Source organism: Hemicordylus capensis, chromosome 5 (assembly GCF_027244095.1).
Source record: "Hemicordylus capensis ecotype Gifberg chromosome 5, rHemCap1.1.pri, whole genome shotgun sequence".
In the NCBI taxonomy this organism is placed as follows: domain Eukaryota; kingdom Metazoa; phylum Chordata; class Lepidosauria; order Squamata; family Cordylidae; genus Hemicordylus; species Hemicordylus capensis.
Genome location: NC_069661.1, coordinates 190,820,181 through 190,837,374, shown reverse-complemented (window position 1 = coordinate 190,837,374; position 17,194 = coordinate 190,820,181). Strand labels below are relative to the sequence as shown.

General features: G+C 39.2%; 1 protein-coding gene across 2 annotated transcripts in view; it reads right to left on the bottom strand.

Moving 5' to 3' along the window:
* Nucleotides 1-17,194, bottom strand: part of TRHDE (thyrotropin releasing hormone degrading enzyme) — a 416,582-nt gene that overhangs the window by 18,967 nt on the left and 380,421 nt on the right. For both annotated transcript variants that reach the window (XM_053255844.1, XM_053255845.1), the window contains 2 exons: nucleotides 1,967-2,134; nucleotides 1,320-1,460 (listed from right to left, as the gene is read on the bottom strand). In XM_053255844.1, the coding sequence (XP_053111819.1) occupies nucleotides 1,320-1,460; nucleotides 1,967-2,134 (309 nt within the window). The remainder of the gene's footprint in view (nucleotides 1-1,319; nucleotides 1,461-1,966; nucleotides 2,135-17,194) is intronic.

The following is a 17,194-nucleotide window of genomic DNA, read 5'->3' as shown; positions in this document are numbered from 1 at the left end:
AATGAAGATGTAAAAATATTATGGGACTTCCGACTACAAACAGACAAACATCTGCCACACAATACACCAGATATAACTGTAGTTGAGAAGAAAGAAAAACAAGTCAAAATAATCGACATAGCAATACCAGGGGATAGCAGAATAGAAGAAGAAAAAATAGAAAAAATCACCAAATACAAAGATCTACAAATTGAAGTTGAAAGGCTGTGGCAGAAAAAGACCGAAATAATCCCAGTGGTCATTGGCACCCTGGGTGCAGTTCCAAAAGACCTTGAAGACCACCTCAACACCACAGGGGCCACAGAAATCACCATCAGCCAATTACAAAAAGCAGCTTTACTGGGAACAGCCTATATTCTGCGACGATATCTATAACAATTGACAATAAAATTCTGGCATCCCAGGTCCTTGGGAAGGACTTGATGTCTGGATAAAACAAACCAGTCAAGAACACCTGTCTGACTGTGTAAACAAGATTATTTATTATTATTTATTCGATTTCTATACCACCCTTCCAAAAATGGCTCAGGGAGGTTTACACAGAGATATATATATATATATATATATATAAAAATAAGTAAGTAAATAACTAAATAAATAAATAAGATGGATCCCTGTCCCCAAAGAGCTCACAGTCTAAAAAGAAACACAAGATAGACACCAGCAGCAGTCACTGGAGGTGCTGTGCTGGGTCAGCTCTTCCTCCAGAGATAATTACCACTTACAAAACAAATACTGTACCAACATTTGTAATAGTGAAGAAGCAAATAACTGTATATACCGCTGTGAAAGTAAGATACATATCACAGAGTGCATCAGAATTACACCAAGGCAGGTGTAAGTACACACCCCCAATGGGCATGTAATGCGAACCCGCCAACCAGCTGTTCTTGACTTGTCTGCCTGGGATTCTACAGACATTCTCTTGGTCCCAAGTGGGGAGAAAGTTGGCAGAATCTCAGGCAGATGGTTTGGGGACCACAAGTTGGCGGGTTTGCATGAACCACCCACCAAGAACAGTCACATGCTGAAAAAACTCCAGTTCCCAATTTACTGACTTAGAAGTGATCGTGTGAACCCTCCCATTACAAATTTAGTCACATACCTCAATTTTATGTATTGATGGACAGGTGTCCATACATCTATTAGCATATAAAAACAAGAAGTGGGCAGAACATTATGGGTAATCAGTTATCCTTAATCTGGAAAGGAGTGCTTGCTCCTGAGGAGCAATCTGAGGACTCTTTTCCAAACTGTGGATACTACCCTTTATAAACATGAATAGCACCATATTGAACACTTAAAATATTCACTTTTACCTTGCATTCAATATCTTCCATTTTTCTCTAAAAAACTTCCAAGCAAGATCTCTTCCATGTGGATTCCTAGCAACATGGATTATGACATCAATTGCGTCCTGATCCAGGACAACTTCTGAATTGAGAGATAGGTTAAGAAGCCTTGAATAATGGGAGAAGGGAGGAAAAATGTTTAGTTTTTACCAACATACATATTTCAATATCAAGCTACATCTTGGCAGAGATCTGAAATTGCTACATTGTTATGGAAATTCATTGCAGGACTTCCCATTTGTTGTTATTTAAGTACAAAAGATAAACTGGATGTTAAGACAGATTTTTTTTCCAGCCCACTGTTGATCTGTGTATGGCACATATTTGGTAAAAATTGAAACCAAATGAATGACTCAGATTTCATCGTTAATGTTAATCTGAGATCATGCTTACCCAAAAGTTAAATGAGATTCACAACAGAAAGAAAAGCTATCCACATGACACAAACATTTCTGTAGCTCATTGTTTCTGTGGTGTGTGTGTGTGTGTGAATAGTTAATAGCCTTTTGTTATCAATACAAAAGTTCACATTCAAGAAAGAAGGCTCAGGGGGAACGTAAAATTGGTAAAACAATATGTTTGAAAAAGATTGGAAACCAATTAAATTAGCACACCTGTTTAACAAGTTTCTGTCATCACTGCATGTTAAGGCTTCTAACAATATTTTCTTCTCTGATACTGCTGTGGTCGAGTGAAATTTCATCCAGATGAACTCCCATACATCTTCATCCATCAGTGAAACTCCTGTGCAGTAGACGATGTCTCTTACATTTAACGGTATTCTTTAAAAGAAAGTGTCACAGTTGAGATGTGTTTATATTTTGGTAGTATACAGATTTTTGACACATTTTTGAGAATGCTACAAAATAGTCTATACATCCTTATCCTTTTGCTATGTAAACCACTTTAAGAATTTTGAGTTGTCTCTTACATTTAACGGTATTCTTTAAAAGAAAGTGTCACAGTTGAGATGTGTTTATATTTTGGTAGTATACAGATTTTTGACACATTTTTGAGAATGCTACAAAATAGTCTATACATCCTTATCCTTTTGCTATGTAAACCACTTTAAGAATTTTGTTTGTTGAAGAGAGGTATATAAATACCAGGCCTGTGCATGATGGAAAATATTTGATTTGGTTCAATCCGATAAATATCAGAACTGGATTTTGGGACCCTTGCAAATATTGGTTATGGTATGATTATCGGATGTCCAATCGGGAATCCAAAAAATTTGGGGGGGAAATTGCCATAGATGTCTATAGGAAAAGAGAAAAATAGGATGTCAGGAATGGCTGGGCAGGGAGCTCTGAAAGCTGGCTCACATGTAGTTTAGGATGACAGTACTCTGTGTATCGAATTTTAAGTAAATCAGCCCATCTGATGGGTTTTTATTTTTTTATTTTTTAAGGTTTAATAAGGTGTTCTTAGAACACTTTTTCATTTTGACAAAATTGTGCTCTCATGTAAGAGCATCATTTTGTCAAACCAAAAAGACATTCTTGCATAAGAATGCCTTATCAAACCTAAAATAAATAAATAAAAAGCTTCAGGGAATGATAATCCCAGCTGCTGCTATTTGAGAGGAGTGGCTGTTCTGTGCTATGGAACATGGGTAAATGCATGGACAGGCAGACAGACAGATGGTAAAAGATTGCAGCCATTTCTCAAATGGCCATTGAAAAAAATTGCTGCAACCACAAAAAGATGCCACCATTTTGTTTTTGATGCCATTTTGTCTTCCAATATTCTGATATCTGAATACTAGATTAGTGATTCTGATAATTCCGATCTTACAGGCTTCTAAATATAGGATTGGAAGATAGATAGATAGATAGATAGATAGATAGAGAGAGAGAGAGAGAGAGAGAGAGAGAGAGAGAGAGAGAGAGTTTATTCCGGTCATAGACCAGTAAATAAAAATGAAGGATTGGAATGATTTCTGATATATCTAATATCCCTAATAGTGTTCCAAAATTCATATCAGATCTATCTGACTGCACAGGCCTAATAAATACTACTGCTGCTCACCGCTACTGTGATTGCTAGTTAAAATTAAGGTCAACATTAGGCTTGGGGAAGACTCCTCTTTTCCAGAAATGTACTATAATGCAAAATTAGATATTCTGAACAACCAAATGTTCAATCCAGGCCTCTGGAAATGCCATGGTTAGTTCATGCATTTCACTCTCAAATTCCTGCAGAACAGTTTACAGGATTTTTCAAACTGTGCCGCTCATGTGGAACAGGGATTCTGCTTTCGTGCCAGCATAAATAAACCAATATGAGAAAGTGAAAGGTTAGCACAAGGAGGAGGAGGAAGAAAGGAAGTGTGGACATAGAATCATATCTTCTGGACATTTTCTTCTAATATTTACAGAGCTGGGGAACAAGATTTATGTATCAATTGCAGCAATAGGCCTTGAGTCACCTTTAGAAGCTCCCTAACGTGTATGTATACCAAAAATGGGGGGCTGCCTACTCCCACATGAACCTGCATGATGACTCTGAATTTAAGACAGCCTTCTTTTAAAAAAATTAAATACAAGGTATACCTGCATTTACTCAAAAGGAACAGGATTCTGAATTTAAGACAATCTCCTGATTTCTAATATTAAAAAACTTGGGGGGGGATAGTCTTGGATTCAGGTAAATACAGTATTTTATACCTGGGCCATACTGTGTTTTCACTGTAGAATGACATAAGATGCCTATTATCCATATCTTTATTTAAAGTTACTTTATTCTGTTTTAAAATCATTTGGGGAATGTTCAGTAGTCTTTCCCTACAGGCATGGCTATAAGCCAATGGAGTTACCAAGGGGGAAAATGGCATCTGGAAATAAGCAGCCAACTCTTTTCAAGCTGATTATCTCATTAGCTTTGAGTACCCTGAATTGCACAGTGGCCACTTCATGTCTGGATATCATCAGCAGGACACAAGCAGAACAGTGCAGCATCTGGAAAGATCACTTCCTACAATAAGAGGGTACTTCTTGCCTCCAAAAGCTTGTTTCTATGGACATTTAGCCAACTTGTTATCTGTATCTTTTGTTCAGTATTGCATATTTTGTTTAAAGTGAGAACGTAAATTATTTAAGAATCAGCACAGTTAACAGTGTCTGGATCATTTGTAGCTTCGCTGGGGCCCTCACTGACATGTGATCAGTGCCATTTGTGTCCAAGATCCACCCCCACCCCTGGTCTTGAACACAAATGGCACTGAACACGTGTCAATAACCTGCATCCTATTTCTTTATATATAAATCCCTTATAACACCTGATCTATAAATCCACTTCTGTTGTACTCCAAATTCACTTTAAAATGCAAAAAGTACAATGTTGCATGATTGCAAAATGATTTTAACCATCCTAACAAAAAATACATAAAATAAATCAAAGCACACAACCACAACAATACAAATTACTCATAGCAAAGATCAGGCTCAGGACTGTGAACAAAGCAATTTCTTTCTGCGGAAAATAAAATCAATTATGAAAATATAGAGCTCTCCAAAGGCATTTGGTCTTTAACTAAATATTGCATAGTAAGTGGTTCCTCCCCCTCCGCCCCGCCCCCGGTTTGAAAGGAATCTTTCTTTTTTCTCCAGTTACTATGTCTATTTCTGTAGTTTTGTAAACAGAGAGAGTCTCCTACATTTTGTCTTTTGAAATTTCCATGGAAAATATGGTTTTCAAACTCTAATGTCCAAACCTCAATTATTTTCATGCAGAAATAGAAAGTATTGTTTTACTAAATTAACTGAAAGGAAAAAGAAATAGCAGTTTAAAGTTATTTAAGCATTAACACAACCAAAGATATTTTAACCCTTCTAGTCTACCCAGCCTCCTCTAGTTTTTTAAAACCAAAGTTATGATGAATACTTCAGAGAATGCATTAGCATTAACTTTTGAAAGTATCATTGTAAATGACTTTTATTTTAATACTGTTGTGATTTATTTAACCTTATTTATATTTCTTAAGAGACATGGTGAGGATAAAATATGTGGCTACCATTGCTGGTGATTAAAAATTAAACACTATGGGAAAATGTTAAAAATTAAACAGAAAAAATAATTAAAATCATGCTGTGACTTTACAGAGAAATCTATTTTTCTAATGATTAATAATAAAGCCTTACAAAGAGTTAAGAATGATCTTTTAAGTTATAATTAATTGGTACATGCTTGTTCTTGTTTAAACTAAGTTCTAACAAATGGAAATACATTTATAAAATAGGCTCTTAATTATTTATCTCCTAGGCAAATGGTGTTCTAATTTCTTAAAATGTAATTGGATGCAGTTTATGCAGTTCTTTGATTTACTGACATGTTTCAAGCCATTTAGGGAAAGATTTAAGAAGGAAAAATAATCAGATGTTCCATTTTAATTCTGAGAATTTAGCCAGAGCTTATTTTGCTTGATGTCTCTAATTACAGAATTATTTTATATAAGGCTGTCTTTAGAATTAGAACTAGTTTTTCAAAACCCTGAGCATATGTAATAACTGCTATTTTACATGCTATGATAGTCGTGCTGCCATTTGAGTATAAGGACTATTCATTCCTAACAAGCCATGATCCTTGCATTGCACCATCCATGAAAGATGTTCCTCAGATCTCTTTAGAATTCTACAATTTCTCTGAATTATTCAATTCTTCCTACAATTTGGAAATATTTCCTGATAACCAATTTAAATCTGCTCTGCTGCAATATGAATTCATTATTCCTTGTACTTTGCCTCAACATCCTTACTGAATGACTGTTCTCTCTGGTGGACTTTTTCTACCACTTTCCTCCGCATGCTTTTTTCCCCCCTGGTTACACAATTTCTGGTTATCAGCATTCCTCCCACACTTGCTAAAAATTCTTGAGTGACGATGGTTGCTCAAAAATTCTGATTAGGGATGTGCAAAACCAGTTCAGCCATGAACCAGTCCACCATAAACTGGGCAGTTCTTTAGGAAAGGGGGGAGGGGTGGCAGTCCGCAATTGACAAGAATGGGACCCAATTCGAAGTAAACCATTTTGACAGTTAAAGCTGCTATGGCAGGCAGCTCAGGGCTCTGTTTTGTAGGACTGTTGTTGACTTGATTTGATTAGTTTTCTGCCACTGCCTTCTGATTGGCTTGTCATCTCCTTTCTTCTTCGTTCACTTGTTATCATTCAAAATCAAGTGTTGTCAGTGCAACCCTGCTTGCATTGGTTGTGGTGAGGGATGAGGGAGGGTGGAGCAAAAAGGAGAGAGTTTCAATCCTCCCTCCTTTTTCTCATATTTCTTTAATAATTCCATTAATCGTTCAAATGCGCTTAGTAATGTAAATCTGGTTTGAAATATTTAATTTTTCAACAGCCAAGTAAGATATGTTATTAATATTCACATTATCTTCATGCAAGTCCTGCTGATCTCTATGCAACTTGTGGACAGGTGACTGCATGCAGGGGATTGCAGTCTAAAATTTTAGAAACTGTCCACATCTGCCTTTCAACATGAGCTCTGGAAGAATACTGCACCTTGGGCCCGAGCTTAGGTTTTTAAAGGCTTAAGCACATACAACATTTTCTAACCACCTCCAAGAATCAAATGTATACACATCTGTTTGAGGTTCGTTTGTTTGTTTTAAAATCTTAATGGATGTTCCCTATGGGAGAACCACTTTGAAATGGTTTGAGTTTGTTCATTGAACCGACTGGCCCAGCCGGTCAGTTTGACCGAACCAGTTTGTGAACCCACAGTCTGCTTTGAATTTGGTTTGATTTCGAACCGAACCAGGGAAAATGGTCCATACACACCCCTAGTTCTGATATCACAGGAAAAGACAAAGCAAACTAGAAAAATTCCAGTGCTTCTGGAACATGGGCAGAGGTGTGAAGTTTTGCCCGTTGGCACAACAGCACATGAGCAAAAGAACTGGGGAGCTACACATGGCTGCCATTGCATTCTGATAGAGCCTCCTAACAAGCACACTTTGTTATTTAGGATATCAGCCACTGATTACTACTTTTTGCTTTTCAACCGTAAGGTAAGGTGGTCAGGAAGGAAGTAATGTGAGTGTTTTTGATCACTCCTGGAGAACAGTGGTTTCAGAGGAGTGCCACCATGTTTCCTCCACAAATATTCACATATATTCCCACAGATATTCCCAAAAATTATTCATACATGTGGAGTCATAGGATTTCTTAAAGATGACATAAACACACCTGAGAACAGTAACATAGATTGGGAAGAAATACATTCTGCAACTAATCCTGCTGTAGTGACAACTTACATAACAAATCACGAGACTCTATTTTGTATTAATTATGAGAAAACTGTTCCAACCATGGTATACCCTTAGTTATATGTGCAAAACAGAATAATTGAACAGCAATTCTACCAAAACAGCTTCTGCCCTGGACCTCAAAAGAAATTCAATAGAATTCATGACAACCTGGAGGTTTTTCCCCCCAAGATACAGGAATTATCAATTGCTAAGAGAATGCACCATGCCTTTAGCTTGTCACCAACTCATAAGAACATGAGAACAGCCCTGCTGGATCAGGCTCAAGGCCCAGCTAGACAAGCATTCTGTTTTACACAGTGGCCCAGCAGATGCCTCCAAGAAGCCCACAGGCAGGTGGTGAGGGCTTCCTTGCAGCTGGTATTTAGCAGCATCATGCCTCTGGGGCAGGTGGTGGCTTTTAGCCAGCAGACTATTTGCCATTTATGGACCTGTCCTCTGTGAATTTGTCTAAACCCCCTTTAAGGCCTTCCAAGCTATAGGCTATCACCACATTCTGTGGCAGGGAATTCCGTAAGTTAATTATGCACTGTGTGAAGAAGTACTTCCTTTTGTCGGTCCTAAATTTCCTGACCTGTTTTATGGGATGACCCCTGGTGTTGTGTGTGTGTGAGAGAGAGATTTCTCTCTGTCCACTCTCTCTACTCTATTCATAATTTTATCTCTCTCTCTCATGTGTTCCCATAGTCTCTTCTTTTCCATACTAAAAAGCCCCAGATGCTGAGGCCTTGCCTCGTAAGGAAGGTGTTCCAGGTCCCTAATCATCTTTGTTGCCCTTTTCTGCACCTTTTCCAGTTCTACAATGTCTTTCTTAAGAAATGGTGACCAGAACTATATGCAGTATTTCTAATGTGGCTGCACCATAGATTTCTATAAGGTCATTATAATATTGGCATTTTTATTTTCAATCCTCTTCCTAATAATCCCTAGGATTGAATTTGCCTTTTTTTTACAGCTGCTGCACACTGAGTCCACACTTTCAATGAGCTGTCCACTACAACCCCAAGATCTCTCTCCTGATCAGTCACTGACAATTCAGAGCCCCATCAGTGTATATGTTGGGTTTTGTTTTTGCCTCAATATGCATCACTTCCCACTTGCTTACAGTGAACTGCATTTGCCATTTTGTCGCACACTTACCCAGTTTGGAGAGATCCTTTTGGAGTTCCTCACAATCTGTTTTGGATTTCACAACCCTAAACAGTTTAGTGTCAGCTTTAAATTTGGCCACTTTGCTGCTTACCCCGACTTCTAGATCATTTATGAGCAAGTTAAAGAGCACTGGTCCCAATACAGATCCCTGGGGGACCCCACTTTTTACTTCCCTCTATTGTGAAAACTGTCTATTTATCCTGTTTCTATTTACCCTGTTTCCTGTCCTTCAACCAGTTAGCAATCCACACATGAACTTGTCCCCTTATCCCATAACAGCTAAGTTTATTCAAGCACCTTTAGTGGGGAAATTTGTCAGAAGCACTTTGGAAGTCCAATTATATACGATGTCAGCCGGATCACCTTTCCTGTTGACACTGTTGACAACATGCCTGTTGACACTCTCAAAGGGCTCCAAAAGGTTAGTGAGACAAGACATGCCCTTGTAGAAACCATGCTGGTTCTCCTTCAGCTAGGCTTGTTCTTGTATATGTTTAATAATTTTATCATTAAGTATGCTTTCCATCAAATTACCCAGTACAGAAATTAAGCTAACTAGCCTGTAGTTTCCCAGATCCCCGCCCCCACCCCACCCCCCGCCGGATCCCTTTTTGAAAACGGAAGTTGCTTTAGCTACTTTCCAGTTCTCTGGTACAGAGCCTGACTGTAGGGACAAGTTACATATTTTTGCTAGGAGATAAACAACTTCACATTTGAATTCCTTCAGAACTCTTGGGTGGATGCCATCTGGCCCTGGTGATTTGTTAATTTTTAGTTTTTCAAGACAGTTTAGAATATCCTCTCTCGTCACCTCAAATTGGGGTAGATAAAGCAATTGTAAATGCTCACTTTAATATAGGACAACACCTTATTTGAAAGAACAGTTAAACAAATATATTGTTTAATTCTGTACCCTTATTTACTGCAACAGGCAACAATGTAACGTGTTAAGTTCAAACTCATCAACACCCTGGCTCTGTTGAAGTGACACTCTTTGGACTGGACTTTCGGGCTCCAGTCCAGTCCCCTGCAGGTCTGGGGGGCCTCCAAATGCTGAGCACCATGCCAGGTGGCCGAGCCTGCTGGCACAATTCACACAAGTGATGGTCGGGCAGGCAGTGAGGCCTGGCTGAAGTGCTGCCTGTCCTGTCGAATACAGCCAGGCTTGGCCTGTGTGGTGAGGATGAGAAGGCTGTCAAGAAAGCAGAGATAGCCCAGCCACTTCCGTCTGCCCATTCAACTGCACCTGTGTGCATACTCGCACATATGACACCGTTGTCTCTTCTTCCTAAAGGAGCCGACTCTCTTTCATCAGTAGAAGAAGCAGTTTCCTCATTTCTTCCCTCCCTAACTCTTCCCCACTCCTTCTGCTGGTTCCTTGACTGGCTTCTTCCTGCTCTTCTTCCCAGATTGTTCCCAGTGTTTGCTCTGCTCTCCGTTCCTCCACCAGTTCTTTTACAGGATCCCCCCACCTTCTCTCCCTGGGTTTCTCCCAATGCTCTCTCTTCTTCACCCTGCCAACTGCACTGGTTCATTTCTTTTTGTCCCATGCTTCCTCACGTCTCTCTCAGCTGACCAGCTTTTCCAATAAGCAGACCACCCCAATGTTTCCCGTCCCCATCAGCACGGATACTAGTAAGGAGGGACGGGAGGGAGTTGAGGCAGCAGAAGCCACGGTTTATTCAAGCAAGTAGGCTCAGCAGCTGCCTTAGGAGGAGGGAGGAGAGGAGGTGGTGGCGAGTGGCATGTGGGGAGAAGAAAGGCCATGGTGGTGGCAGCAGCAGCTGTAGCAGAAAAATGGGGGGGGGGGATTTGCTGCCTGGTAAGCCGGTTCCTACCACCTCCCCTCTTCCCCTGCTGTCCCTGCCTTTTTAACATTTCCTGATTGTATTTCACCCCACCCCCACTTTGTTGGAGTGGAGGTGAGGGAGGAAGAGGGGAGAGTGGAAACCTGGAAGGACTGCTTCCCTGCAAAATGTATGTGCTGTTCTGAACATACATTTTGCAGGGAAGCAGTCCCTGCTTCCCTGCACAGTCAGTGGGAAATTTCTTGTTCAAAATTCCTTCTAAAAATGCAAAATAAAAATTTTAAAAATCCACCTTTTCCACCTTGAGCATATTCTAATGTAAAAAGTGCATTAAGCTAATTTAAGTGGCAAAATTGTCCATGCAAAATGTGGTATCTCTCTGCAATTCATTGGGAAGTATCTTATTAAAGAATCTTTTCTAAAAATACAAAAAGGGAAAAAGGAGTCCAGCTTTCCCTGGCCAAGTTCTGATGTTAAAAATAAAATAAAACCGTGCATTGCAGCTTATCTGGTGGTGGTCACAGCCAGCGGGAGGGGCTCCAAAAGGACGTTATAAATAAATAAATAAACCTATTTATTAATATCTGTAAACCACTTTGAGAAGTTTGGTTGAAGAGCGGTATATACATATTTGTAGTAGTTGTAGTAGTAGTGGTAATGTCCAGGCTCCAAAATAACCTAGTTGCACCACTGCTCTGTTGTCTAGAAAAGTAATTAAAAGTGGAGCAGAAATCTCCTAACAACATATTATAACTCTTCATTTGAAAGAAAAATTAAAATGTATCTTCTGTTTAAATTTATACCTCATACATACATACATCAGTAATGTATTCATCAATTCATACATCAGTAATGTATTCATCAATTCATACATCAGTAATGAACCGAACAAATCGAACTGAACAAATAAATAAATAATGTTTGAGGCTATAATCTCTGAACTATGTGGTGCTACTACACAGAAGACTAGTTTTGTGCTGCTAAATTTTTATCAACAAAAGGACTTATCCAGCTTCCTAACATGGATAGCAATAAATAATATTAAAGCACTGAACTGGAAGTTATCATTATTTCCATACAAACTGACCAACCATGATGTACCCCTACAGCCTTCAAGAAACAGAATCAGGATCCAGTGAGTTAATGGAATAGCATATAAGTTGGCTTCAATCTCACATTGCATTGCAATTAAAAGTAAAGAGTTTACTAGATTGTTCCAGAGATGATACCATTAATATCTCTTCTGAAAAGGTTTAAGAGTATGTTATAAGAATGTCCATTATACTTTCTGACAGCAGGGCAGGGACAGTGGAATTTGGATTATCCTAGGAAAAGGGAAAAGGCTTTGTTTACTTAGCCACTATTTCTCCTTCATATTGTTATACAGGTTCCTCACTTCCCCAAGCAGCAAGAAGTTTCAGGGAAAGTACTACACAGATTCTGGCTTCCTTTAGAGGAGAAATCTCTGGAAGCATATGGTGCATTCATTATATTTGGTGTATTTGCAAATATACAAGTAGAGAATTAGATGAAAGTAAGCAAAATGCACACTCCTATAAACCAGCAACTGATTATGAGGTCATTCACACAATCAAAAACTGCATTCTACACAGGTTTGGAAGCTGTGTGCGCTCCCAATTGGAAACAAAGTAAGAGGAAAACCTGGGTAGAGGGTAGAAGTGATTGCATGGAAGCAAGGTAGGAGGAAAACCTGGGTAGCTTTTCCTTGGAGTTCATTTCCGCCCATCCCAACCCACAGATAAGAAGATCTTAACCCTTTCTGTGCTAGTTTTAATCACATACAGTATGCCAAGGTCAGGTGCCAATTACCCAGCCGTGGATACGTGAAACCGTGGATATTAAGTCTGTGAATGCTGAGCTTTGCCTGTATTCTTAATCCATTAAGCAACGTTAGCTCTTTTGTCAAATCCCAGATTCTCACCATACCTCTAGCTAAAATCAAAATGAGAGGCCACATACAAACATCAGATTCCAATTAATAATTGTACACTTACAAAAGTGTACTGCTGTTTCATTAATGACAGGGAGAATTGGTATAGTAATTTAAAGGTACATAGTATAATCAGGATGGACAACACTTAGTATCCAAATTAGATGAGAATATTTGTACTATAGAGTGGATTTTAGGAGAGTTGTGTAAAGCTTCAAAGGCTGAATCATATCCTAGTGAATCAGCTCAATTCAGCCCACTTTTATTCAAATTCAGTTTGACAATCTGAATCCCCCCTGTATTTACTGAGTGGATAGGAGACAGGATAATTTTTGTTTGTTTGTTTAACTTCATTTTTCTCCTGGCAGTGAGGGACCAGTGGCTGCAATGACTTGACTTTAAAAAAGACTTCCAACAGAGGTTCCCCACCCTACCCTATCCCTCTTTTCTCCTTGCAGTCCTAGAAAGAGCACAAATTCTCTTAGGAATAAGCCTTTTCGGTGGCTGTGGTCATTGCAGTAGCCCCTGAAAAGACTATGATTCTCAAGAGACCCTGCACCTTTCCCACAACTTTTGTTGTGGAAAACAACAAAAGTTGTTTTGTTGAGGAATTTTCCTCAACAAGATTTTTATTGAGGAAAACAACAAAAATCCACCTTCTGCCTGAAGCATTTTTGAAAATTAAGCCACTGTAACTGCTGCTGCTCCCTCAAAATAAAGTTAAACAAGAGTACAGGGTTTGGGGGAGTGTGGGTTCAGGTTTGTGGGGACCACCGGCCAAAACCACAGTTTTGATCAGAAGTGACCCTTCTGAATTCCACAAATTTAACTGGAGCAGCTACATGAAGCACCAAATAAAAAAAAGGTCTTCTCTGAAGCACTGAGGGCAGACTCTCAATAAAATGAGTGCTATATTTCACAGCCCTAAATTTTTGTCCTTTCAGAAGGCTTTATGTAGGGTGAAAATACACATCACAAAATCTGCTACTTCACTGGTAATGTGACTGAGGTGTATGTTACATAAATGTTTCAATTCTGGTTAAGCTGTTGTGCCTAATCAGTCAGAAGAGCAGCGCATTGATCATATAGACACATTTCTTACAGTCTCACAAACACTCCGCTTCTCTATAGTACATGTGTGTGCAAACTCGAGGCCACAGACCTCTCAGGACCTCACACCGCTTATTATTTTGAATGGTCCTTTAGACTGTTTTAAAGAGCCCACTAGAACCGTTTTAAACTTTTTTTAAACAGTCCCCGAGAACAATATGACACAAGTTTTGGGCAGCATAGAAATACGCTAAATAAAATAAATATATGGAAAACATAAAAATGGAGCTGCAAATCCCAAAATTTTGCTAGCATAAGAAGATAAAGGAACATATACAAAATCATGTAGGACCCTGAAGTAGGTTGTTCTGTACATCTCCCACTTTCATTCATATAATGAAAATGACAGGAGAAGCAGCCCTGTATGCGGAAGCAATAAAAAAAAATTACACAAGGGCTATGATTAGTCTCTACTGTTTTGCATCTTCCATCATCTCAATCTTGACATCATAATGTAAAAAAAAATTATACCTGTATATCTCTACACAATGGCAACTTCTTGTCTGAATATTAGAAACAACATTGTCATTGAATATGAGAACACTTTGAATGTACATAAGATATTAACAATCTTTTGGATAAAAAGATTATTGCTGCCTAGAGATGTATATATCAGGCACTATTAAAATATGATAAATAAATAAATAAATCCTACTATTAAATGGCACAATTGTACAAGCCATTAGGGTGGCAATACATATTTCCATTTTGAAAAACGTCAGGGGATAAAATCATTAACTCAGCTGAGGACATTTCACAAATGAAAACAAGGACACTCATGTCCATGTGCAGTAGAGTGGGACCCACCAGCCCAAATGGGGCTTGTTGCAATCCAGATTATGCAATACCAATGCAATCCAGATTATGGATGTGCCACAAGCAGTGCATTCAGAATAGCTATAACTCTAGATAAGAAAAGCAGAAGCAAGCCATAGACCATATGACATCAATCACCTATATACATATGCAGCATTCTAGAAGACAATTAAACTGACTTACAGCTGAATAACGCTGAAGCTCAGAGATAAATGACTGGTCATGTAGATTATTTGTCTATTAGTAGGGTTTTTTAAAAATAGAAGTTGAGCAAATGAAACACTTTCTCCTCCATAAGGTGTGCAGTTCTTGCCAAATGGAAAATCAGGATTCCCCAGTATCTGATAAGGTCTGCACTTCTTTGTAAAGTAGAAAACGTCTGATATGATTGACAAAAGTTGTTTTATTCCAGTCATAATAGCAGTTCACATAAAGGACAGATCATGCAGGGTTGCCAAATATTGCCATTTACCAAAATCTGTTCCCCTTTGTAAGGATTTAGAGAAAGCTCTTAGGAGTCAGTGGATATTGAAACCAATTTTTAATCAGCAAAATGGGGGTGGCAAAATATATGGAGGCAAACTGTCGCTGGAAAGCATGGTAAGACTGAATTTCTGAATTGCAAGACAAATGCAAACCATAAGGCTATTCTCATGACTGGATGAGGGGGGAGGGGTGGAGGGGAAGGCGAGGTGGAAACTATCTGCCCCCCGAGATGATCGTTGTTGTTTCCGCTGGTGTGCTGCTGTGTGCACATACAATCCATCTCTGGAGGCCAGGACTTCTTGTCCCAGTCCCCAGGAATCCCACAATGCACTACACAATGAGCATGCTGCATTGGGGGATTTCCCCAGGAACCAGGCATTCTAGGTACCCAACTCTGTGTATGCTAGGGCTGCAGCCCAAGCATACAAATGACCCAGTACCTGAGGCAAAGGGTGCGCTCGCACCCTTTAACCCAGATATACGCCTGGGTACAAAATCCGGGCTTGTCGGGGAGGCAGCCTGGGTAGGGCTGCTATGTGTGAAACCTTCATAGTTTGCAAGTTCAGACAAAATGGCAAAAAAGAAACCTCTTCATGGTGTTGTTTTCCCTATATACATGAGGAAGTATGCCGGCTATCCCTCTTACCACCCTGCCCCCAGGCAATTTCAAACTCCAGGGCTCTAATTCTGAACATGCCAGTGCCTGTAGGCATGGTAGCCAGTGTCCTACCTGGCACACACCCTATTGTTCTTTAATGTGTTCCTTCATACACAATGCCTTACAGTTTGCTTCAAACTAGGAAAAGAGGGAGGGAACTGTTGTGTGTAAGGTGAAGAAGGAATGCGCAAACTCAAGGTTCCTTGAAGCCTCACTCTGACAGAGCCAAACCATGGTTTGGCATTACAGCTGAACCACTCCTATTACTTGTTGATGTGAAAATGTGCTATCACCACCGATCAGAATTAGTTCACTCAGCAGAAAGGAAACTGTTGGGATATGCCTGCATTCTACAATGGCTCTGTGTATATATTAAGAGACTGGATAAGGTGTACCCACATATAAAGGGAATGAGGGCATACTGACTGACCATGGCCCCTGTACTGATCTAAACCGTAGCCATCCTCCTGGCTAAATCTAAATTGTATCTAAACTGATCTAAATGGTAGCCATCCTCCTAGAGAAGCCATCCTTCTCTAGGCAAGTGTTGAACCCGGAGAGAGCAGGGGACATGGTTATGGAGCATGCTGGCACGGGGGTGTATAGCTGGTTGTGCACTCCCATTCCTCTATACCATGTATATGGTACCTAGTTTCTTAATGTCTGAACAGGGCTAGTGTGTGCTAAGAAGGCAGGATTAATGGAGTACAGTAATTAACCATTGGTTGAAGAAATACTCTCCAGTTAATAAGGTACAGCCTATGTTCTCTGGTGAACATAGGGTAGAGAAGAATTTACCAAAAACACAATGTCCGTTAACTTTGAGATTCGTCTAAAATTTCTACCACCCCAAAATGAGATAACATATTTAAAGAAATATCCCACCCTCTGATTTTACGCTTTCTCATTCTTCTATTATATTAGAGAGAGTATCTTTAGGAAATGAGATATGAAATAGGTAGATATTCTTCAGTTTTAACAAATGGTCATATTCTCCAATCTGAGGAACAAAAACATGGCTTTCTTATATGCTTGTATTAAGACTTGGAAAGCAATTGTCTCCTAAACTACATGGCTAGTGTTCTGGTAGTTTTACCATCACTTTTAACAATATAAATAATATGGCTATTCGCTCCTCAGTCTCCATCACAGCTTTTAGAAAAAGTGTAAAATCTTGGCTTTTTGCCCAGGCATTTGTTTGATTCTCTGCTGCTGCTCTTTATAGTCTGTATTGCTTTTATTCTTTTGTTTTAAATTTTTAATCAGATTTAATATATATTTTTACTTAATATTTTAATTGTGTCTTTTTTTATCATATTGTGTTGCTGCTGTAAACCGCCTTGGGATTGCTTTAATGGAAGGCGGCATATAAATTTAACAATCAATCAATCACTCAATATATGGCATAGACCTCTTGCCTGAGACATAAAATTTTTGATATTCTGCAGAAAACAGTGCATCTTGGTTGATTTTGCTGTTTGCTATTGGACACTGAAATTCAAATGTCCACACAAGCAATCTCCTATCTGTACTTGGAATATTGTATTATGGAGCCTGGACTCAGTGGCCTTCTAGTCCT